This window comes from Anser cygnoides, chromosome 3 (genome assembly GCF_040182565.1).
Source record: "Anser cygnoides isolate HZ-2024a breed goose chromosome 3, Taihu_goose_T2T_genome, whole genome shotgun sequence".
NCBI classification, from domain to species: domain Eukaryota; kingdom Metazoa; phylum Chordata; class Aves; order Anseriformes; family Anatidae; genus Anser; species Anser cygnoides.
The window spans coordinates 8,765,210-8,789,840 of record NC_089875.1 but is presented as its reverse complement, the minus strand read 5'-3'; the positions used below and the strand labels follow the sequence as shown (position 1 = coordinate 8,789,840).

The 24,631-nt window shown below is 39.3% G+C and overlaps 1 protein-coding gene across 20 annotated transcripts in view; it reads right to left on the bottom strand.

Moving 5' to 3' along the window:
• Positions 1 to 24,631, bottom strand: part of LOC106042289 (uncharacterized) — a 215,889-nt gene that overhangs the window by 107,422 nt on the left and 83,836 nt on the right. For 14 of the 20 annotated variants that reach the window (XR_007162157.2, XR_007162155.2, XR_001211020.3 and 11 more), the window contains 2 exons: positions 5,167 to 5,229; positions 3,696 to 3,803 (listed from right to left, as the gene is read on the bottom strand). Coding sequence is in view for 11 of the 20 variants with exons in the window: in XM_048060853.2 (XP_047916810.1) it covers positions 3,696 to 3,803; positions 5,167 to 5,229 (171 nt within the window). In the remaining 9 variants the exon portion in view is untranslated. Of the gene's footprint in view, positions 1 to 6; positions 1,112 to 3,695; positions 3,804 to 5,166; positions 5,230 to 8,436; positions 11,770 to 24,631 lie in introns of those variants that run through there. The other 6 variants (XR_001211023.3, XM_048060858.2, XM_048060863.2 and 3 more) reach the window with 5 other exon arrangements.

Genomic DNA, 24,631 nt, shown 5'->3' with positions numbered 1-24,631 from the left:
AAACAGATCTAGCAAATACTTCCTGTGACAGCATAAATCCCCAAAGCAGAACCTGACTGCATCTCTCGGGTGATAGTATTGTAATATACAGCAGGAAAAGCCTGTATCATTTTCCCCTGCTGCTGTCATTCTGGCACACCTACTAGCAATCCTCTCACGAAGAAATAGAGGGAAAAGCAGTTTTCAGTGCCAAACCATTATAGGGGCATTCTTACTTCCTATGGAAATAAGCTGAGGACTATGAGAGTGCTCCTCCCTCCTGGCCATCCAATTACCATGACATCAGCCTCTGCTAGTAAATATATAGAAACAAGGAAGAGCAAAGAAAATACAATTCCCTTGGACTCCTTGCAATAAAATTTGTCTCCTAACCACAAACCCAGGAGTTTCTTTGTTTCATATTCACTAATATGGTAGAAGAAACTCAAGTGATAGTTACAAGGTAGGTACCAAATACATGTTCAAGCAAAGTAAGGCATTTGCTTCCTACCTTATTTATTTGGCCAAGGAAGCATCACATTTGAGAGAAAAGCAAGGAAGGCCAAGTTAGTTTTCCATTGCAGAATATTAAACCACATCTTTATGCCTACAATCACCTAGGCTTGGCTGGGCTAATATATAATTAAGCAACCAAACTTGGCAGCTATTTGTAAATAAATTCTAGTGTGCCCCAGAAACTTTCTCCATATTCTAGGGAAGGTAAGGATTTCCACATTAGTCCTAATGATTGCTTTCAAGTTTTTCTGGATAATTCATTTCTGCTGGGCCAGAAAGCTGCTGATCAGTTGAAGACTCTACAGTGCATCTTGACAGACATGTAAAAGTCTATAAAATATTTTTTCTATTACCTGCCGATGTTGTTTAGGTTTTCTGCAAGGTTTATAACACAGTTCTTTGTGCCAATTTATTTACATTATTTTCCAATATACCTTGAAAATCAGAGCAAATAGAAATAAATGAAGAAAGCATGGAGTGCAAGGATATGTTGCTCCAGACTATCTGTCTCCATGGCTTCATCTTTGTATGAGCACAGAAACAATATGGGTTGGATGTAAAGAAACTGGAAAAACATCGGACTTAAGCAAAACAAATTACTGTATTATTGAATAACCTGAAGAACAAACAATACATGTGCAGTTCAGAGAGCAATATAGAACTTTTCAGAGATCTTATATAAATCTATGATTATATATTATTATTACTATATTGTGATTATATTGCACCTCCAAAATATTTTAAGCTGACCACAGCCATGTAATATCTTATAAAAATCTCACATTAATCTCTCCAATTTTATTCTCCGAATTTTGAAGAAAAGCCCCTCCTTCCACCCAGCAAAGAGAGCTGAAGGAACATTAAATGGAAATCTCCAGCTCTTATATTTGAGGTATAAAGCTCACCACTTAAACTCTGTTTCATGGATTCTTGTACATTTATTGCAGTTATCACAGGATTTCTATGACAACAATACTAACAACTGCTCTTTGAACACTGTTGCTGCACAACGCATTTACCCATGCTTCAAATGATAAAATCACTATGCTGATTCTCATAAATTTTTTTTTGAGTGAAAACGTGCTTGTTGTGATGCTTCATTAAGAAGAGGGACTATCACTGAAACATGTAAAAAGAACTAAAATCTGGGGAATCTGAATACAGAAACAAATGCTTGAGTTCATGGTGATGTCAGTGTTTTTCTCTCTCCCTACTCACGGTGTGAGTGAAAGATATCTTTGGTGAGGAGAGTAGGTCCTAAAAGAGTAGTTTTGACAAGCTGGATGGTAGCAGTGAGACCACGGCTGGCCTTCTGGATAAGCACAGCTACATCAGCTAAGAAATGAGCTAGAGCACAAACAACTGTGACTCAGAAGAATTAATTCTCTGGACATTTCTTACTGCGTTTGAGCCATTTATAAGCAAGCAAGCAAACAAACAAATAAATAAATAAACAGAGCAAACAGCTTCCATTGAGACATTCTGGTGCACTACCAATCCCATGCTCAGAGTTGTTACATCTTACCATTGTTAAAATGATTGGTTCCACAGGAGTGCAACTAATCAGAGCTTATTGAAACACATTCCTGCCTCCTCCTCATCTCCTATAGAAGATCATTAGGCATTGGCTGTTTTGGGCTAAGGTATGTAGCTCTAGAAAGCCCAAAGTGCAGCTGAAGTTGCCATCATGGAGAAATTACCAAGGCAGACTCAGAGAATAGAAGTCTCCCTTGTCTTTTACTCTGTGGTAGCTGGGCTGCATAAACAGTCATATCATTTAAGAAGGTTCCCTACAGCTGAAAATTTCAGTGGAGAAGGTGAAGGATGTATAAAGCACTCATAAAGCCTGCATTATTACCTACCACTAATAGGTAGAGTTTTCTATGTGCCAGCTTTGTGAATTAGCCTATGAAATAGGACCAAACATGCCACAAGATGCATTAACCTCCTCGGTTTTTTCATACGGTGTGAATGGGAAGAGAATACACAAATGTCTGCCACTAGTAGAGAAGAACGAATAGGTGATAAACCTCTTTCTAAGCGTGTTTGATTTCATGTTTGCCCATTTATTTACAATTAGCAATAATGGTGCCATTGGATAGCTATTACATTTTTCTTTCATGAGTCTGAAAGCTTTGTAGAGCTTTTTAGAGGTGTCGTTCCCTATCTCCAGTATCGCTTTGAAACATATTTTAAATATCCCTTTTTGAACACTCTGTTAAGGAACCCCAGAGGAGTGGCCACAAAGAAAGTCTGAAGGCTCATAGCAATAACCTCTGCGTGGTATGGGTCGCAGGCATGAGAGCAATGTGCCCGTGAGCTGCAGACAAGCCCGTGGCACCAGGAGCCTGGGGAAGCGGGGCTGGCAGAAAAGCCAGGCTGAGCAGCATTGGCATAAATAACTTTCTGCCAAATGAGGCATTTAAATCAGATTTCCTGAACTCCAGTGCAATGCTTTAACCACAAGAGCATTCTCTAACAAGATTAGCACTTAATTTAAAAATGCCCTCTTCTGCTTGATACTTAACTCTCTCAAAAACTAAAAGCCCAGGAGCTCAAAAATTCCCCCAAAGAGCACTGCCAGATTTCTCCCTCTTGCAGGCGCCTATTGGTCCTGTGGCACCTCTCAATCCCTCTGCCATGGTGACAGCCACATGCACTATCAAAAGATGGGGGCAAAGTCCTTTAAATGAATCATCCCACAAAAGCCTATTTTCTTTTTTTTTTCTGAAATAGGAATGAGTTGAAAGTAGCCTCCCTTGTTTGCAGCAATGCCTGTTTCCATGGCACCCAGAGCAGCAGCTGACGGCCTTGTTATCACAAGAACTCTAATAAATTTCAGCAGATTGCTGGGAATTGCCTCTTTCTTTTTTTTTTTTCCTTTTATCTTCCCTTCCCTTCCCTTCCCTCTTCCTCTTCCTCTTCCTCTTCCTCTTCCTTTTCCTTTTCTCTTCTTCTTTATATTATTTTTTTTACCCAGATACCCTTCCAATCCTGAAACCCAAAAGATGGTCCAAACGCCTATAGCGAAGTTCAACTCTTCATAGTGTGGATAGACTGGATGGGACTTTTTAAATCAACAAATAAAACAGAACATATATCCCTCAGAGAGAGAGAGAAAGGGAGAGAGAAACTATCAATTCTTCCTAGGTATCATGGATTTGACAGAGCTCTAAACATGATTGTTTGATGAATCCTACCTGAGCAGCATCTGTCTTGCATCCATGAACAGCAACTGTGGATGGCCTTGGAGAACATCTTCTGCCTTTAATGGTGCTCTCAGCAAGGTGATACACTGATGTGCTGCCCTGTGAATTTTTGAAAAGAGATTAATGAACATGAGCATTTTACACTCAAATATACTTTTCATCACTCTGATACTCATTTCTGTAATACCTCATGAATATGTAAAAGTGTATTTTACTTCTATTTCAGATCTTTCAGGCTCAGTGGGTTTTAGATGCCTTTTGTTTCTGAAGTATTGATTCTGTGATTAACACTTTGCTTTTATGTACAATTATAACTGATTGAATACTGTTTACAAAACTGTGAAAAGCAATCTTTTTCTTCTAGGAAGAAAACTAGCTTTTCACAGATTCCAAGGTAACAGAAAAAAAATGTACATTATGCATTGTGTTATGTTAATTATCCTGATGTCAGCCTGTAATATGCTAGCCTGTAATGAAAGACGTTCATTTATCCCTGTAGTAACAATCAGATTTCAAAACTGAGGAGAAAACAGATAGCGATAGTCAAACGCCTCTAAGAAAAAATCAGGGGAAGCAGTACTAAGCACCGCATTTGAGAATTCAGTACTAATGCAAGACTTTGCATTAAGTTTTAAGTACATTTGTCAGAGATGTCCTTAATGTTGAGCAGTACCAAGTTACATTAAAGGGAATCAATAAACGTTGGGCCTGAGCCAGTTTATTTATTTTCAGGTTGCCATCAAATGCACAGTGTTACATGGATAAACCATGCAGCAAAGCTGCCATCAAATTTACCTCCTTTGCCATGGCACAGGAAACAGTGCTTCCCCATGGCCTGTTCTCAGATCAGTACCTGTTGCTGCATCTGCTCCACTCCGTGCTCCCAATACCTTGTGGATGTGTCTCGTACCCAAACTTGGCAAAGAACTGCTCCTCAGGTCGCATCTAGCCATTGTTTCCTGAAATTTGTTTGACTCCCTAACTCTTAGTGTCCCTGTATTTAACAGTTTGTTTGCATTCAAGGAATCTCTGTGCATGAATTGCTGACTGCCATCTACCTCCTGCCCTTCCCATCTGGCCAAAACGTGTTACAGGTGAAAAATGCAAGGCATTTTTATTGAAAAGACATCCCAGATCCTTCTTCATGCACTTGGGGTATTGCATAACCACATAAAAAAATATGAGTCTCCCCCCAAAGAACTTGTCATTCAGTTAATGAATAATAAAAATAATAGATCCTGTAGAACGATCCTAAAAACATGTCTTCTTGGTATACTGTGAAAAATAAAACTCAAAAGCCTCAACAGAATTTCAAAGAGAACAACTGTTTTTCCCCATGTTTAGGTATTAACATTTCTGCACATAAAATAACTCTGCTGGAAGTGATTCTCCTACAGTTAATTAAATAGAAAAATACATAGAAGGAAAACTACATGAGCTTAACCAAAGCATCAACCTTTACCTCAAAGGAAACAGCGTTTTCTTTGGGAGCCATGGGAAGGAATATGTGGACGTAGAAGAAAAGCTATGTTGACAGGGAAAAAAGATTGCAAAGTTAGACCACTGTTCTTTGGCAACAATAACTGAATCACCAGAGGTACTGACAGATCATTTCAACATGAGAAATAATGTCAAATAAATATTATGGAAGACTTTCCTTGGTTTTTTAGGAGACACTGCTGTAACATATCTGTATTATCACCAAGAGGTTCAAAATTCACTCTGGCACCCTAGCCTATACCATATGGTTTGTATTATCATTTCTTGAGGAGCTGCACACACATTCTGCAGAGGCACGAGGAGTATATTAACAGAAAATACCATACCAGCAATCTCCATTTCATTCAGAAAGTGCTTAATAAAATGACTGAGATTATTCCTGTTTAGCACATCATTGTAATTCATTTTACAGCCATAATATTCTCAGGTTCAGACATTAAAAGGGCAATAAAAATGCTTAGGAAGTATTCTCTCCAGTTAATAAGCACGATGCAATTCACCAAACTTACTTCAACTTCTGGGGAACCGCCAAGAATGTTAATAAAGTAAAGGGGCTGAGAAGTCTATTAATTTTGGAAGCCGTAGCTTATATTCAGAGACTCTCTAGAAACAGTTGCCTAGACAAAAAACTCAACGACTGGTATGTTGCACTGTTTCCAGCACTCCAATAGCTTTCCTTCCACTCCCTGCCCTTGTATGAACTTTTTCCCCTCAGATACAGAGCCTTCTGCACACCACTTTGAGACTGCGTCCTGCCTGCAGCCGCTGGGGGGTCCAAGCAAACACACCACTTCCAAAGCATTTGTCTCCACACATAAGGAAGGGATGAGCAAGCAGCCTCCTCCAAGGCCTTGTTTTTTTTCTTTTCCTGGGAAATCCTTGACAGACTCATGCAGGGGTAAAAGTCCCTCTTTTGAGCCATGTAGAAGTTTCCCCCTGCTCACTGAGCTGCAGCTCCACATTATGGATTTTTTGGTCTTCAAAAACAGTTTTTCGGGCTTCTATTCATTTGACAGACCAGAGGCTTGAAACAACCAAGGGATTAGTATTTGTTTTGTCTTAACAGACTGCAAAAGAAACATTTTGCTAGTGTAGCAGCACATCATTCACTACAGGCTTCTCCATCCTCCAGGGAGTGACACAGCGCTGCTGCCACCAGCCAGGACATGCTGCCATATTTCTCATAACACCTTCACTACTACCTGAGCAGGATTACTTCTAACACCCCATTTGCCATGCAGCACAGCCCTTACACTCCCAACTGAAAGTACCACAGCCATCCTGTTGATCTGTGCTTAGCTGAAAAAACACAAAGCAGTCTGTCCCACCTTGTCACATTGCTCACTGTTCCCTGGTGCCATGATAGCTTTAGATGAAACCTACTCCAGTTTGCCCTGCAAATATATACATTGAATCATAAGAGTAAAGGGTATTAAATATTGTTGAGGGAGTATTAAGCTGCTCAAAAAAAAAGTAATTCTACACGATTTCTTTGTGTTTCACACAGGGAAATTATTAGGTATTTCACGTCGAAGAGCAAAACATTTCAATCTTCCACAAGACAATAGTAATAAGATCTGATAACAACCATAATTTGTGCATTAGAATAGGTCAAAAGAGCTGTTTTGAAGGTGTGATAGAGGCTGATATGCAATGGCAGATGTGTGACATTTTGTAAGCCTGCGACACAGCTTATTGTTCTGCATTGCAGTTGCTATGGCCAGGACTCTTTCAGCTGCTAAGGCACTACTTGATCATTGACATTAGGAACATATTTCTTGAATGGTGGCTAACATTTAAGGGCATAAAATGATTCTAAGAGAGTCTGCAGGATTTGGGGCAGAGTGAGAGAGCAGATAAAATGGTGAGAGCACGTGAGTTCCCCCAGCGACCATGCCTGATATGGCTGATAGCTATGCCACTGCCAACAGAACCACAAGCTTGGCTTTAACCATGGAGATCTCAAGATGGCGCACAAGAAACCTGGCTAGCTCAGTGGGGGGTTAGGGATGAAGGGAAAAAGGATGAGAGTAAGTTGTAAATAACTGTAAATTCTCCCCATCTCTCCTGCCTGTACATCTTTTTTTTTTTCCTCTCTTGTGAGGATTGGAGAAATCTTTGCTGCTTCCTACAGCTGCATGAAATTTTGCTGCCATGCTACCTGTGTGACACTGAGTTAACTGAGTGTGTGTTGGATGGATCCTGTGCAGGCAATAGGGCTACTAATTCCTGTGGTGCATGTTCAGTTTCCAACCTGTACACGCTCTTTTTCTGGGATAAACTAGTTCCCACACCTATAAACCTAAACCAGAATAAATGTTTGAAACAGAGGATGTGTTATCGAAGTGTTCTGCTTCTCACCATACATATTTAATCCCAACATACTACTGCATACAACTGATGTGATTTACGAGGATGCTCTAGCAGCTGATGTTTGTATTTTGAAATTGTATTTTATGAATTAGATTTCTCATATGCTTCACATTTACTTGCTTATATCTCCTCCAAAACCCTTTCCACGCTTTTTTTTGGTCTGTAGTACAGATCTACTTACATGTATATTATTAAACATAATTGTATATAATTATAATATACAACATACAAGGAATGCAAGGTTCGTGGTCAATTTGAAAGATCAAAAGCAAGACTTACATTCTCCTGGCTGAAAGTGACTTATGAAAGAGTTAATTACGCCTCTTTATCTCTGACTTACCTCTTACAGCTTTCTGCCAAGCTACAAGAGATCTGAAAGGATTTTGCTTTTCAGTGCTGGCCATAGAATGGCACAGCAGAATATTAAAAGCTCAAATACTGTGTGAAAGGCTAGGAGTTATTGCTGCTATTTATAAAGTAGCGGGAACAAGTCCTGCTTTCAATTACATCTGAAGTTACTCCACTGAGTGTGATCAACAATTGCCCTGCATAATATATACATTTAAACCTACACAAGCGGGTTAGAAAACACCCCTGGTCTGCTCAGCACACATTTCAGCTAGACATGACACTGAGAAAGAGCCACAGGAGAGCCACTTGTTCCTAAAAAAGATTCTTCAGGCTAATGGAAAAATATTATCTATAAACCTTACGTGTATTTGAGGAGAGCCGGAGGGGAAAAATAAACTGAATTTCTAACGCATCCTGTCATGGCACCTGGTTGCAGTTTTCGTCGGGGTTAATGGGAAGTCCTTGGTTTCTGATGAAAACAGAGCAAAGTGGAGGAAAAAATAAGTACCTGTTGCTGGGTGGCTCCACTGGGGAGAGGAAGGCGACATCTTGTCGGCTGTGAGGACAGGCTGGGCAGAAGCAGTGTCCTCGCTCTGCGCTGCCCCCAGCAGCTTGCCTCAGGCCTGCGCCACGTGCAGGTGTCCGGGCGGCAGCTGCAGGGCTCCCTGAGGACGGGTTCCATCCAGTTCCGCCCAGTTCTGTCCGGTTCCAGAAAGTTCCAGAAGGTTCCAGCTGGGTGCGGACAGTTCCAGATGGTTCTTGGTGATTCCAGAGGGTTCTGGTGGGTTCTGTGCCCTTCAGTGCCAAGGGAACATGGCTTTTATGGCTGTCTGAGGACCCTGTGTACTCTCATGGGAGGGAAACAGTTTTTGTGGGATGTGCTATGAGAAGATCTGATGCTTCTTGCATGCAGGAAAAAATACAGGGTTGATTTAGTTTTTTTAAATATTCTCACAAGTAAGCTTTGAAGGATGGTGGAGGTTTGTGTCCGCTGTCCTCAGCAGCTTAATAACGTGACCTTTTCAACTGCATGTCAAAGACCCACCATTGTCACTGCATCTCCCACATCTTTCCTCAGGGAACTGCTCAGCATTATGTCAAGTGAGTTTTGCAGTGACCTTCCATAAGCTATTTGGGATGGGCAAATCCAGAAGCCCTTCTCTCTCCTCCTGCTCCCAGCCAGCTCACCTCGCAGCCCTTCACCCTTGCTTCCCCCCATTGCTGCGGGGCCGAACTCATGGCTGCAAGCGAGGACACCTGGCACCGACAGGCAATGCCGACTGTGAGCCCAGGAAGGCTAACAAGGAAGCCAGCAGCCTCCCGGGCAGAGCCAACAAGCGAGGAGACCCTCCTGGCAGGAGGAAGGAGAGGGCAAGGTGGCTGCTGAGGTTACGTGGGTAGCCTCTGTGCCCTGACACCCAGGGCAGCAGCAGACCAGGGGCAATGAAGAGTTCTGCAAGCACGTAAGCAGGACCAAATACAGCCAAGCCTCTTTACATCGAGTGTGTGGTGCTTCAGCAGGCATAGATTCCAGTGTAGCTCACAGCATTAGGTAACATGATAAGATTTCCACTGGGCTGAAATGTTTTTGCATTATCTAATTTGGTGTGGCTTAATAAATAAGATAGATAGAGCAGTACAGGATGCTATAATGCAATCATGTTGCATTAACATATCATAACTAACGATTTTTATCAACCCTGCAGGAAAAGAAACAGTGTTGAAATTAAGTTGCACTCCCAGCATTGCCTACTCTTCCCCATCCCCCCTGCAAAAATGCAAAGTCCTTCTTGTGCCAAGAGAAATGTTGTCAAATAAGTCCACACATCTATGTGCCTGGTAGTGCAGATTAGTTTCCCAGAAATAAGACCATGGATTTCACAAAAAGTATTATGGCTTTTAATGTGATAGGTTACCAACAATGCAGCACTGAAATCATAAATACTAGAGTAGAGGGAACTGCTTGCAACGGGGAGTTTAATGGATTCATTTGGCCTCTTTGTTTTTCTTTGTTAATTCTTCATGATCTGATTTGAGCAAATCCTACTTATTTGACCACTAATTCATACGAAGACATTTCTATCTATAGACGGCTTGCAAATTATGCACTGCTACTGCTGTTTCACAGTGTAAACAGTCACATAAATTATATACTATGAGCTCTATTTCCTGATTGAAGATGTACACACACACAAAAAAAGATGAAGTGCACAAGAAGTGTCACATCACTTGTGACAAGACTAATGACCGTCATCACAGTAAGAATCCTTATTTCACTGCATTTCTACTTATGTATGCACATACTCTTAGTGCAAATGGGCTTTCCCACCTGTACAGCTGCAGACCTCAAGAATGATCCAGCTTTTGAGACAATTCCTTTTAAATGACATGGAATTACTGGCATAGGAAAGAGCTCCAAGATATGCCCTAGCTTCAACTTTGTTAAAACAACAACTGAAACTTAACACAGTAACTTTACATTCTCTCAGGGTAAGTACAAGGGGACACTGCGGAATGTTTAAAGGCATGTCTCTACCTCCCAGCATCTGGATTCATTGTTCAGATATATTGCCCTGCTTCACAGGGAAGATGGTTTAGAACAGAAGAGCAAGGCTGAGGACCCTGCTGGAAGTGGGGGCACGGGTAGGTAACAGCGGTTTTCCTGTGTTCTGCCAAGGGGCAGCTGGAACAGCTCACAGTAGCTTCCCAAATGGCAAGTTTTTGGAGCATTGCCTTCAAATAATATTAAAATTGCAAATATAATGTGAAGTTTATGGCTACAGAATAAGTTCTACTCCATTAAAATAATAAACAAAACTGACAGGATATTAAACTGACTTTCCATGAAAACAGTTCCCTCTGGTCTCCTGTGCAGGTTCCTCATCTCAGAGCTTGATTAGCCATTGCTTTTGAGAGCAACCCACAGCTAAGAGCTAGTCCAGGGAGAACAGCAGGCAGTCCAATCCAATTTCACCCTGAAATGTTTTTATTAGTTTTGTTTTGTTTTTTCAACATTGCCAAACTCACATGACTTCAACACAAAACTGAAAACATGTTTTAATGCAAGGCAGGTTTTAATCTATAAGAGTTTTTTTTTTATCTATGAGTAGGAAAACTGGTAAGAGCAAAAAGCCACAAAATCAAATACCAGAGGTCAAATGCAACCCAAAAAGGATTGAAACAGCCAACCTGCTGATCCCCTGTAAATGATAAATTACTCTTAGCTCATCTACAATAATTTAATAGCCCATCTCCTGCCTAAGCTTGCAACTGGTGGCTATAATGAATACTTCCTAGAGCAAATATTCCTCTTCTTAGACCCCACTGTTTACAAATCCCATGGCTTGGATGTTAAGGTATCTCCACACTCATTCACTGGATCTACCATAGTTCTCTGGTCCTGACTTAGTGGAAGGATGATTCATACTACAAAGGCAACCATATGATAAAGAACATAGGGAACCTTGTAAAACACTGGGTACAGTCTTGTACCTGATTGCCTTTGATCTCTGTGGGACTCTTCCAGGTGTTAATGTCAGGTAAATGAGAAATACTAAGTACATCAACACAGTTATGTTGTGAAACTTAGGCAGTGCCTGCATTAGTGAAACTGCCTTTCAAGAGCTGAGATAGTTGCTTTGACATCTTAGACACACTAGGCAGTTAAACTACATCCCACGCATCTCATGATTAAAGTTGTGCCTCTCGCACCATCAGTCATCATAGTTTGTCCCACAGAGCCCTTGTGGTCAGGAGGAATAGTTACTGAAATATATTCCCCATGTGCATTCATGCATGCCTCTGCGTGCTGATGCCATGCTTTTGTCTCTCACTGTATGAGAATAGATACTTACGTAGAAAAGAAATCAGGGCAGTTCATGAGAGAATAAAGAATAAACGTGCTTTACAATGACACTTGTTGTACAGATGTTATTAAATGGGCTTCAAGAATATGTGGGGATAACTGTAACTACAATGTACAGTCTCTATAAACTTTAAGCCTACCACTTGAAGATAAGACTGAACCTGGCAAACTGGGATGCATATAATTGTACTACTGGGTGTAATTTATCCATCCTAAAACTACAGTTACATTTATACTAGTCCCTAAGCAATAATCTATGTTGAGCTAGCAGATATCATAGTCTCATATGCATAATTCAAGCAAACGATTAACATGATTGTAGATTTCCTATGGGTAATATTTAGATTTGGGCTTCATACTACTAAACTCTGAAACACATAGCATCGGTTTCTACAGACTTTAAGAGTGACAGTCTATCTGGTATTCATCATTCCTGGCTACTCTGCTGGTCCTTTTGCTGTTTGGTCTCTGTTACTTTTCTTTTGTTGTTAGTAGAGGGCTGTTGAAATAAAGTGGCACAATAAGGTGAATTCAGAAATGCATATTAAGCAGCAGATGTTACATTTGCGGAGGAGGACATACTCACAGAAGTATAACAGTAAAGCTTTTACTTCACAGCTGATTAGATTCTTGACCCATCAGCGAATGAGTCAAATTTAAACTCTGATGCAAAGTAATTTTACTTCTCCTTCTTTATCCCTTTATATTTTTACACCCTTTATGAACATAGGATTTTTCCACTAATTTCCTGCTAGTGTTTTGATAATGTATTCCTGTATTGTAAAGAAACTCTGTCTGATCTTACCTTTGCTTTTTAAAAGGAAAACCTGATTTTTCATCTTTTATGTAAAGTTATTATCTAACACATTTTCAATGGTAATTTTCATTTTTCGTATAAGTGTAGTCAGAATTTCTTTTGAAATGTCCAAGAATTAAACCAAGTAGGAAGTTTGGCTTGTTAGTATATTCCCTAAGGATCTGACAGAGAGAACATAGCAAACAATCCAACAGTTGTGAAACTTCCTTAAGGGGGTATACACAGCAGACCCAAAACTTGCTGTTTTAGACAACAGAGGGTTGAAATGGAGATGAAGAATTTCAACAAAATGACATACTAAAAATCATTTGTGATTCTACTGAGGGAAGCACAAAAGTGCCAGTATTACTTTGCAAGAATAAACACATGGAAATACATACTCCATCGATGACAGTAGCCTTTTACTTTTACCAGCCATCAAGGTGAAACCATACAAATTCCCTTCTTGTAGAGCCTGTGAGCCATGGAAAGTGCAATTTCACTATAATAAGAATTTTTTAAGTATTCCAGATACAGACTAGAGCAGCACATTTATTTAAATATTCACTTATGAAAGTCAAAATAATTTATTTTTAGGACTGTAAATGTCTGCTCAGACATCCTTTTGGCACACAGTTTCTGACTTAATCTTGAGGCATTCTTCTTTGATCTCTTTTACATCTCAAGGAAAAGACAGAAGAAAGAGGACAGTCATACTGCATAAGCTCTAGGCTAAAGCACTCCTCTAGCTTGGGGATGCCACATACAAACTGCCATTCCTGGCAGAAGCCATTTCACTGCGTTAGTGTCTATGAGAGCTGAAAAATACACCTATAGCTTATAAGCTCCGGTTGACAGTAATGACCCTCTATCTATGCAGGAATGTTGGGTTTGGTATTTTGGTTCACTGGTTCATTTTACTTACACATTAAACTGAATTTCCAAAGCACAGCAACACACAGTTCTCCCTCTGATCCAAATCTTGTTTCACAATTCCATTGCTACGCCAAAGGAAAGCTTTGACTGTGTTGTTCACAGTTCAATAAAATTGGCAGTTCACCTGAAAATTTCAAAGGTGTAACATTGACCCAAAACAATCCCTTCCAAATGTTTTAAGTGTTTGTAGGAGCCCAATTCACCAGCCTTTTTCAGTTGCTAAATCAGGAAACAGCTGCTAGTAGATGCTTGGAGCATTAGGCTTTACTTTGCTAATAAGAAATGACTGCAGCATCTCAGAAAATAGTCAAAGTCATTCTATAAATAGTGAAGGTTTCTGTTACAAAATGCATTTGCATATATTAAATCAAGATGCCACAGTTAAGGTAATAATTTCAGATGAATGTACAATAAAGAAAAAGTGATGAATAATCTCTACTGCACACAATTTTGGGAGAAGAATACGATTGAGACAAGGTAACATTTTCTTGTATTTGAGGATAGATTGTTATACTCTCACTGGTTTGATATAAATTACTTATAGTGGATATGATAGGGAAAACATACAAGTCTATTAATAAAATATACTGTCATAGTTTTTCTAAGCCTTTACTAAGTACATCACAATGTTTTCATAATTACAATCAGCTCAATAGCTGGTTGAGTGAGCAATGCAATTTAAATTACAAAATTAAAATGTTTGAACTATTTTCCTGCGGATTTAGAATGGCTCCTTGAAGGATCTAAAGTGCCAGTGGAGTGGCAGGATTCTCCATAGTCAGTGATTGTCTGCTGTTTGCAATCAGTCTCCAATTTGTCATACTGCTTCCAATAAAATATTAATGTAATCAGAAGAAATTATTTGCTTTCCAGCCCCACATTTGGTTTCAAGTCGATGTCATGCTTGCTATTGTTCTAAATGAGTACATGGTTCTCCAAGGAAGTAAGAGGTGGTGAGGGAGCAAAAGGTGACAATTTTAAAATGATACTTGAAGTAGCATTACAAAGTACTACACAGCATTACAAAGTACTGTGTGTTCCTCTGGCCTAGGCCACCATAGCCTGGAATTACCACCCCAGAGATCTCAGAAACTTCCTAGCAGAGAAAAGTATTTGAGACCACTATCACACTGTTGCTTTGGTCCAAACATCAGCAGTACTTTAATTAACAGCAGCATAGCTATAAACTATGAACATCAAAAACCTCTATTAAAAAAAGTTACTTTAACAACACAGTGGCACAATTAGTCACAATCAGTGGAGCTCTAGACTGCAAGTGATTAAAGCAGGTCTAGATAAAGAAGGCAAATTTGCCTAAAAATGTTTCCATTAAAAAGATTTGACCTTTTTACCCATTAAATCCAAACATTAATCTGGAGATGAAAATCAAGTTACAATTGAACTGAGGCAATTACATTTCAGTTTTGGTTGATGGTAAGCTCAGATTTCAAATCTAATAGTTATTTTGTGACCTCAGGCACCTCATCTAAAGTTCTTTCCATCTCTAAATGAAGATAATATTTTCCTGCCTTTGTAAAGAGCTTCAAAACCTTTGCTGATTTGTTACTGTTTATGTCTACACCCCTGAAAATGTAACTCAGCAAGATGGCTGTACTTGTACATCTGAGCCTGGGTGGTGTTGTGAACAAAATATTTACTTTATTCATACTCAGATAAATTTTGCTAGCAATATTGCATCAGATGACTTAATGACAGTTTGCTTGCTTGCTTGTTTTTCAAAATGAATCCTAAATAAGGCTCTGATCCTACCAAACTGTATGTGTTTGACTTTCTTCACAGAAATCTATCCACCTAAATCAATAAGATTGGTCAGAAACCTCACTTCAGGCTTATGTACACATCTGCACAGTCAGAGCTTAGGGGAGCATACAATATGAAAACAACCTTATTTAAACTAGGTAAAGTCAACAGGTCCTGCACCAACCTTACCTTAATGCCTTTGTCCTCACATATCCTGTCTTGTCACACTCTCTCTGAAGTCCCTGAATCCATGTCCTATTAACTTCAATGACAGATGAACTGCACTGTTTGTTCATTCATTGCAGATTGTGGCAATCACCTAAAGAGATCCTCAGTGCTGTCTGGTCTCTTTCCCTGTGCTTTTAAGGTATTCAACTTAATAAATAAGAAAAGGAACTAGAGTGCTGGCTGACAGCAGAGTTGATGGATTCAAATTGACAACAGTGAATATACTCTCTGACTTGAAATAAAAAGAAAGAATGGAAAGATATAACCATTAACAAAACGGCTCTCATTTAGCTTCTACCCTAACAAATTATCCAATTATCTCCCCCTACCTCAAGGTCTGTAAGCATTGCCCTGTTTCTGAGGGACAGCTATAACTTAATTACTGTACGTGAGTGGGGAAAGAAGATGGCATTTAGCAACAAAGTGTAGGGCATGGGAACACATCCAGATTTTGCTAAGCAGTATGACAGCACAGCCACTGGTATCAAGTATATTTGTGTAGCTGCAGGAATGTCATTAGAAGGCTCTCGGTGAGGTGCACTTCAGTGGAAGAAAGAGAAGTTGCTCATTCATTTCTTCTCGTGCAGGAGATGGTATGATTAAGAGCTCCAACAAGCCCGGGAATGAACTGTGCCAACTGACATATGGAGGCCCTTTTCCTTTTGACTTTTCTGCTTGCACAGTCCAGGCATTCCTTCCTGCTCACAGAAAATAACCAAAGTACCCTGCCAGAAAAAGGTGTCAGAGAGCCAGACTTCTTAAAGGTGCTAATTCTGTGAAGATTCAAATAGAGGAAAAGGAAATTTTCGCAAGTATCAAGCACCTAACTCTCACTGAAGCCAGAAAGCACAGCCCTGGTACCGAAGCCCAGAAACACCTGTGCGTGTTTTTGTGTCAGGCTGTACCTGCCTGAGATTGTTGCAGCCTGACCTCCACTGCGCAGCTCTGTGATACACTCTCATGCATTATCAAATTCCTCACTTGGGAACGATTTCTCTGTCCTAAACTGTGTACACGATTTTGAAAACGGGGGTGAGAAGGTGAGGAGTCAAAGTACTTGCAATATACCCTGCATCATCACTGTTTGCTTGATGTGGCAGAAGGCGGGTGGATTGGTACACAAGTACCAATCGTCTTCAGGAGCAAGCTATTTTTCCCACATCACTAACTCCTGAGAATGTGATAGAATATCCTCTCCTCTAAAGAAAGTGATTTTTCTTACTTATTCTTAAGCCTTTTGGGTCATATTTCTTATGCAGCAGCTAAAAAGTTCTGGGCTTTTTCAAAGTCTAAAGAAAGCCGGTAAATGTACATGACAGTCATGTGCACAGTCACCAGAAGCACCAGTATTTCTGTACTGTAGCTGAAATCAGCAATCATCAAGATCATGCTTTAAGTTTCCTCTGCAGGTCCCCAGGGAGAACATTGCCCACAGAGATGCAAAACTAAAAGTACAAAGCAATGGATTGTTTTCATCTTGTACGAAGGCCACAAACAGCATGCCTGCACTTGCAAAAAATAAATAAAAATTGATTTAACTATGACTCTGGGCTGTTACCAAGAATACTTTCAAAACTTCCAAGGTGTATTTGCAAGATTTCCTCTTTTGCTCTGCTGTGAGCAAAAAGCAATGTGAAGCAACTCAGTATCTGGCCGAGCCTCAGAATGAGAGAGCCAGGCATCTTCTCTGACAGGAGCTTCGATCATTTATACAGAAAGAGTGACGTGTAGGCAAAATCAGATTATCTAGGGAGAAAGTCCTAAACAGTGTCCGAGGCCTTTAGATAAACACGTAACTGAAGACAAGCCTGAAATAAAATTCACCTCTTCAATAAATAAATAAATAAATGAATAAAAACACCAGACTACAAAACATATGAAAGCTGTTATGGACATGTTTTCTTATTCAGTGACTTTTTGTTTGTTTCTTTCTTTCTTTGCTTAGCAATACTGACCTTTTGCAGGAAAGCAAGAAAATGATCTGTTTTTATGTTCCCTGATACAGCCAATGCACTGAGGTGTCTCACACAAGTGAAGGCAATGCTTATAAGTCAACCCAACAGAGATTCAGAAAAGTTTGGGGTTTGTCCTTTTTCTTTTTTTTTTGACTTCTGACCTAGAGAGAAGCCCAACTCTAAAACTTCATTTTCCTGCTATTTTTCACAAGCTTGCAATGTGAACTGCTTGCAACCATATCTCAGTTCAGTAACTTGGAACAGATGCATTGGAGATTATTGATTTCATAAGCATCCTATGATACTATTTTAAATTTACTTTTCGGAAGCAATAGCATTGTGATTTTAAGTCTACAGGTTTGTCATGGGTTACACACCTTTTACTAATAAAAAGTCTGTTGTGATGTCAAAGTTAAAGTGAACTTAAGGTGAAGCAATATACATAGTCAGTGAAAGGATGTGACACAAATTTCTCTTTTTTCTGGTGTTGCTTGTTCAACAGGAAATCGAAGAGGTAGGGAACATGGGTACAGAATAAGGCTATGCTTTCTATTTCACAGGAAAATTTACTGGGTAACAAAGACACAACTTGAATTGCACAATGAAAATCAACTGGTACCTGAAACCCCTACATTTTCTTTCGTAGAGTCATTTAATTGAAAAACAACTCACCTGTGTTAACATGCTGTCCAAAGGTCTCTTTTGGCTGCACAGAAGAGCACTTAAGCAGGCAAAGTGACAATTATGTGGATTATGGTCAGATGAAGCATCCAAGTGCCTCATTTTGACATCTTGTTAAGATGTTCCTATCTGAAAGTTAAACCTGTAGCATTAAGTACTTTCAAGAGTACATGAAGTAATGCTTTTGAGTCACAGAAGCTGTAGGAAAATGACTTGATGTTTTTCTTTATGAATTTAGAACACCATTCCTCCCCACTAGATCTGCCAGGAACCCACAGGAATATGGGGAGCATGCAAGGGTAAAAAGTAATAAGAAGAAAACCAAAAGAAAATCATTGTGTGCTTGCATTAATAAAAACTTTTTCTTTGGGGTTGGGTGCAGACTAAATTTCAGATATATGCCAGAGTAGTAGCAACTAAATAACAAGCATCTCTAAATCTACAGAAATTAGCATATCTCTAATTAAGTAGTAACATGTCTTAGCAAGCGAGAGCAAACTTGTCCTATGTAAACTGTCATCTGTGCTTGATTACCAGTCTCAGTGCTCGAGAGAGACATTTGTGTGACGTTTGTTCTCTCAACAATACTCTGCTCTCCAAACCATGGAAAGACGCCTCGTATCTCAGGGTCTGGAACATTGGGCTAATGGCATTGTCGTCTTCATGCTTTGCCTTGAACCCTGGCCTCACCGATATATGTCATACTTATCCAGCTGGCTTAGTTGAGTTGCTCTGAACTAATGGATCTGCTCATGGCCATTACCATTGTAGCATTTACTAGCTTAAAACGTCCAAAAAGGCTTTGATTACATTTGCATGTGACTGAGGTCTGGAAGAAAGAAAAGACTGAAAGAAGGAAAAAATAAGCACGAAATGAAAGGGAAAGAAAATGAAGATACATCAATAGATTGAAAACAATTCTCTGTTACAGAGAAAAAATATCCTGCATTACACATACACACACCCCAAACTAAATCTGAAAAAATGGTTAAATCTGAACCAGTATTGTGCATACAGCCTGGTGAAGAGCCCGGATCAAAAAAAGCAAAGAGAAGTGACAACATGAATATTGAGATAATGAATCAAGTAGAAACTACCCATCAGCATTATTTTGTATACTTTATGAAGTGACTGTTTTCATCACCAGAACATAACAGAACTAGGTGCAATTCACAAAAGACTATTCAGAAACACTTCTCCTAGGCAGAGAAGTTGAGAGATTGCCCACCTTAGAGAAAAAGCAAGCTGGAGGAGACATCACTTGAGTACATAAAATAACAGTGATACAGAGATAAAGGCAGGTCTTAAGATCTCCTTGTCACCTGTGTCCAACATGAGACAAAAAGGACAGAAATTGAAAGATGGGAAACTCAAACCAAATTGTATTGTAATTATATGCAATTTAATCAGGAAAGTAATTTTCTCAACAGCAAGGTAAAACACAGCATTCAGCCAGATTTGAAACAGAAGGACAGGAAAACTGTGCAAGTCTAGAGAATATCTGACCATTTGCACTGATGGGCAGGGGCTGTTCAGCTCCAGCTCTTAGAGAAGAGGATTAAACCCAGAGTTGCAGGCAGGTAATACAGCATCCCTATCTATCAGCCTATTCATCTATTCTTCTCTAGCTAAATATAACCACACAAAAAGCCAGACCCACAGGTAAGCATATTCAATAAAGGCAAATCATATACATTTCATAAGTAAAGGACAATTTTAATTATCCATATTTGTGGAATGTATTTACTCTTTCAGACAGGGAAGAAAAATGCCTTCCAGTACTTCGCAATTGAATTTTCAAACTGTAAGCAATTCCTAAAGGGTAGTTTTTAATAGATACAGTTGAACTTTGCAACTTGTTTTTAATTGATTTATAGTCTTGTTTGTTTGTTTGTTTGTTTGTTTCCCTGTAGTGCAGATTTTTGAATTCTACTGTTTCAGAGAAAGGAAAGAAAGACTGGGATGGAACAGCACATTTTCAGGTATTTCCTTAGGCAGGGATAAGCAGCTGCGAGCCAGTGCATGCTTACTAACAGAATGGAGTCCTGAAATTTCTGCAGAAGGGAAAAAACCAGACAGCTTCATGTCCACACTCTCCGGCACACGCTTCTGAAGTCCCGTGCCAGGCATCCCCTGCAATCAGCATTCAGCGACATCTCATTTTGGACATGGAGTGAGTGTACATTACGGGCCAGGAGAAGCAGAAACACTTTATTTCTGGGTATTTAGCAGTAAACTGGATGTAATATTTTTTCTCTGTGTAAGGCAGACATTACTTCGCAGTTGTGGCTTACTTTACTGTATTTTCCAGTTGTGCAGCATATGAATTACTTTTGAAATCAACTCAGACCAGCTTGGTTCAGCCAAAGTCAAATATTTATGCAAGTAATATGCAGACACTTACCTCTTGTTTTTCTTTGTCAAAATACCCAGTGCCCCTCTACTCTGATCCTCATTTCAGACACCATCTTTTTACTTTATTTATGTCAAGAGTTTTTTTCCATCTTCCCAATTGCTCCTGCCTCTATCTCTTATTCCACCCAAGTTATTTTGAAAATGTATTTCTACTTATACCAGAACAACAATTATCAAAGGTACAGTTATTCTATTCTCCCACATGCCTGGTGACAGGACGAGGGGGAATGGGCTAAAGTTGCACCAGGGGAGGTTTAGGTTGGATATTAGGAAGAACTTCTTTACCAAAAGGGTTGTTAGGCATTGGGATAGGCTGCCCAGGGAAGTGGTTCAGTCACCATCCCTGAAGGTCTTTAAAAGACATTTAGATGTTGAGCTTAGTGATATGGTTTAGTGGAGGGCTTGTTAGTGTTAGGTCAGAGGTTGGACTCAGTGATCTTGGAGGTCTCTTCCAACCTAGATGATCCTGTGATTCTGTGATTCTGTTACCGGAGCATTTCTCAGGTACTCCCAGTTGCTAATAGATTCCAGCTGCTCTCTCTCAAGACAAAGAAAATACCCCACACAGCTAACAATGAGAAGCTCTTGTGACTTTGTTTCAGTGAGTCTTCTCACTAACCTTGGTGTTAGCCTTTATTTAGAACTGAACTCAAGTAACCTTACATTATACTTTTAGACTGATTTTTTTTTTAACAACAGCTATACAAAATGTCCTTCTTCATCCCTAAAAGGCAGGGAGTTAGGAATGTTAAGGAATCAAAAAGATGAAAGAAAACTAGGTATCTGCAAATTGTCAAAAGAAAAAACAAAAAAGGCTGGTGATGATAAAATCTTTCTAAGGCTTATTGTACAGTGAGCGAGATTTCTGGAATTCTTCAAGAAGTAGCCATGTTACCTAAAAAGGATGAAAATGAAACAGCGTTGTTTTCTCCAAAAGCACACAGTTTGTCTAAGTAGCAGTGTATTTTGTCTTCAAACAAATCTGTAATCCCCTCTACCTCTGGCTGATTCTGTGAAGGCCATCAAAGGGATGGTGGTTTATGCAGGGGACTGCTACCAGTTTGTTGTGAAGCTTCTGACAGAAATACCAGAGAAAGAAAGAAAGTGAAGCTGCGCAGAGCCGCACATGTACTTTAAAACCTCCCAACCCCAATGTTCAGTTTCAAAGCAAACCCTAACGTTGGGTCAGGCCCTCCTCTGTGAAGCTAGCGAGGAAAAGGTAAACCACGACTTAATAAACCATTTCTGCAGAAGTCTGCCTCATGCGTCACAAGCATTAGGATCCCAAGGGGCTATCAGAACAGGGCTATATGTTTAAACATAAAGAGATATGTTGGACAGCTTATTAGATATGAAGTCAGAATCCCTTAGCTGGGCCTCACAAGAAGGGTTGTAATGGTCCGAAAATATATCCTGAAGTAAATTAAAGTTATTCATTTACCATCTCTTCCTGTTGCATCAAAATCAGTCAAAAAGAAATAGCAAAGGGTAGTGAGTGAAAGAAAACCATATTTCTAACTGATTTAAGCTATTAGCTCATAGTCCCTGCTCTTAAGGAGATGCCTTACTATGGCTGTGGACATAATTTCAATGAGAGTTCAGCAAGTATCACCAAGGGAGCAGAAGAACCAACAGCTGATTCTGTCCTTGATTCAGTCTGGCCAAAAATAAAACAAAATGAAGCAAGCCAAAGTACTAAAATAAATGAGAGGCAACTCCTCCTGCTCAATATAGTTTCAGTGTTTTACCACCACAGTGAATCTGAACCTCAGTTTTCCCAGCCCTGCTGTCCAAAGCTTTCCATTACACACAAATAACAGATAACAATCAACCCAGGGTGCTTAAAATGACTGCACACAGCTGGTAAATCACTCTTTTTCTAACATATTCTTTATCAATTTTTGCCCTTAGTACATATTCGACCTGATGGTCAGACTACCCACTGACCCAGACTCATCAGGATGAGAGAAAACAGACCACTGTCAATCAAGGGCGCAGCTGGTTTGCTCCCTGCAAGTGATTCTGAAGGAACGGCTGAATCCGTCTACAAGTGCCTTTTCCCAAGAAATAACTGTGTGCTTGTTGTGCTCAAATAAATATATTTCACTGCCTGCGTGTAACTGCTGGTTTTACAGAGAGTCATGGAGATAAAAGATTAATTAAGGTGTTCCTGGCATACATTTCGGGAAACTTGAGCTTCCCAAAATAAAGACAGATGTTGTGGACTTCATTCCTTGCTCCCTTCTGTTTGCTCTTCCATTGGTTCTTACATTTCAAGGGGGCGAAGCTGTGCTCAGGACATTACAGTTCCTGCTTCAGAAATTGCAAATCATCAGCCCAGCTGTTTGCATATTGTTTATGACCTGCACCGAAGCACAAGGAATGGAAATGCCATATGAAGAAGCTGGCTGCAAAGATTTCTAGTCCAGATTTGTAAGCCCAATTGGTTTAGATAAGGTTAGGAAAAGCACCAGCATTTGACATTGCACAGAACTAAGACAAAAAATAAAAAAATGAATAGCTCCTTCCAAGTAGGGTTAAATAGGACAGGCATTACTAAACAATCATTCTATACTAATTTCTCTCCATATATACACTAATCTAGTTTTCCTCTGTTTGATTTAATTGAAAAAGGTCATCATATAATCTTCATAACCGTGCTTTATGGAATGGCAACAAAACAAAACACAATTAAACTCTGCTCCCCTGAAAGCAAAGCGAGTTCTGCCATTAATTTCAGTGTAACCATGATTTCACATTTGAGTCATTTTTCATTTGGGACATTTAGAGCTTACCAGCAGTTCTGGTTTCACTGCTCTCAACCTTTTCAGAGCTAGTTCATTTTATATCTACAGTAAGCTGATCAAAGCCAGCTCATTAATTGCTTTTTTACAAAACAATGCAAGACCCATTAATTTTGAAACTGAGCCTACATTATGAATGTTCTTGTGGTTTACACTAAAGATTGATCTGGTATCTATTTATTAGTGTAGTTTTATGTACTCTAACTAATGGCTCTTTAAGTCTTCAGACTAATGATTTCTTCACATGTTCTCATGGAGGAGTATTTGCCACTAACTTCACAGAAAACTGGGTTCATGAAATAAACGTGTATTACTCTGAGAGGAAAGAGAAAAATCAATGAGATTAAAACATCTGCATAATTTAAAGGTCTCCACTGATACGAAAATACATGCTTTATATGAATAGGCAAATGAATATGATTTCAGCAAAGAGATGAATTTCTAACATTTTTGGCTGCTTTATGAATCAGAAATGTATTAAATATTTTGAATCACACCCCATTTCTCTTATTTTTATTCTCAGACACTCTGGCATCACTCAGACCCAGTGAAAATTGCTCCCTAGCTGCTCAAGTGGGCAGACAGACAACTGGCGTTACTGGCAATATGAAAAGACGTGACCCTGAATATATAAGCTAAAAAGCACTGGTTCATTTACACCTCTATCACACCAGAATGATGGCATTTTATTCCTAATTTACAGAGATCAAGATGGCTATATCCAGGTGCTGATGATGGATCACTGTGAAGGTAGTATGTGATCTAATTGTTGTCACGTACAACGGTGTTTACTAATGTACAATTTTAAGAATTACTTATGTTCAGGCATTTTAACTCAAAACAGACAGTATATTGAACTTTTAGATGTAGGTACACCCAGCATATCAGCACCTATTTATTTTTAACTCAGTGTGTACTACAACCTAATCATATCGTTACACATTATAAATACATTGCTGTACATGATAAGCATGCTGTGGTATGTAAGAAAATTGGATTGCATATTTACCCTAATTATTTGATGAGACATCATTATACTAATTAACTATATAGATGATGATGAACTGTATTTTATTATTTATCTTTCCACTGAACTGTGCTTGCAATTGCAGAAACTTAGTAGCATTATAATGTAAGCTGAACTTTGAAACAAGAGAACAAAGACAATTCCAATATCATTTAGAAAAAGTACACTTGACTAGAAGTCATATAGAGAAAGGGACAGGGAGGATGTGCAATTTTGAACGGTTATGTAAATCAGT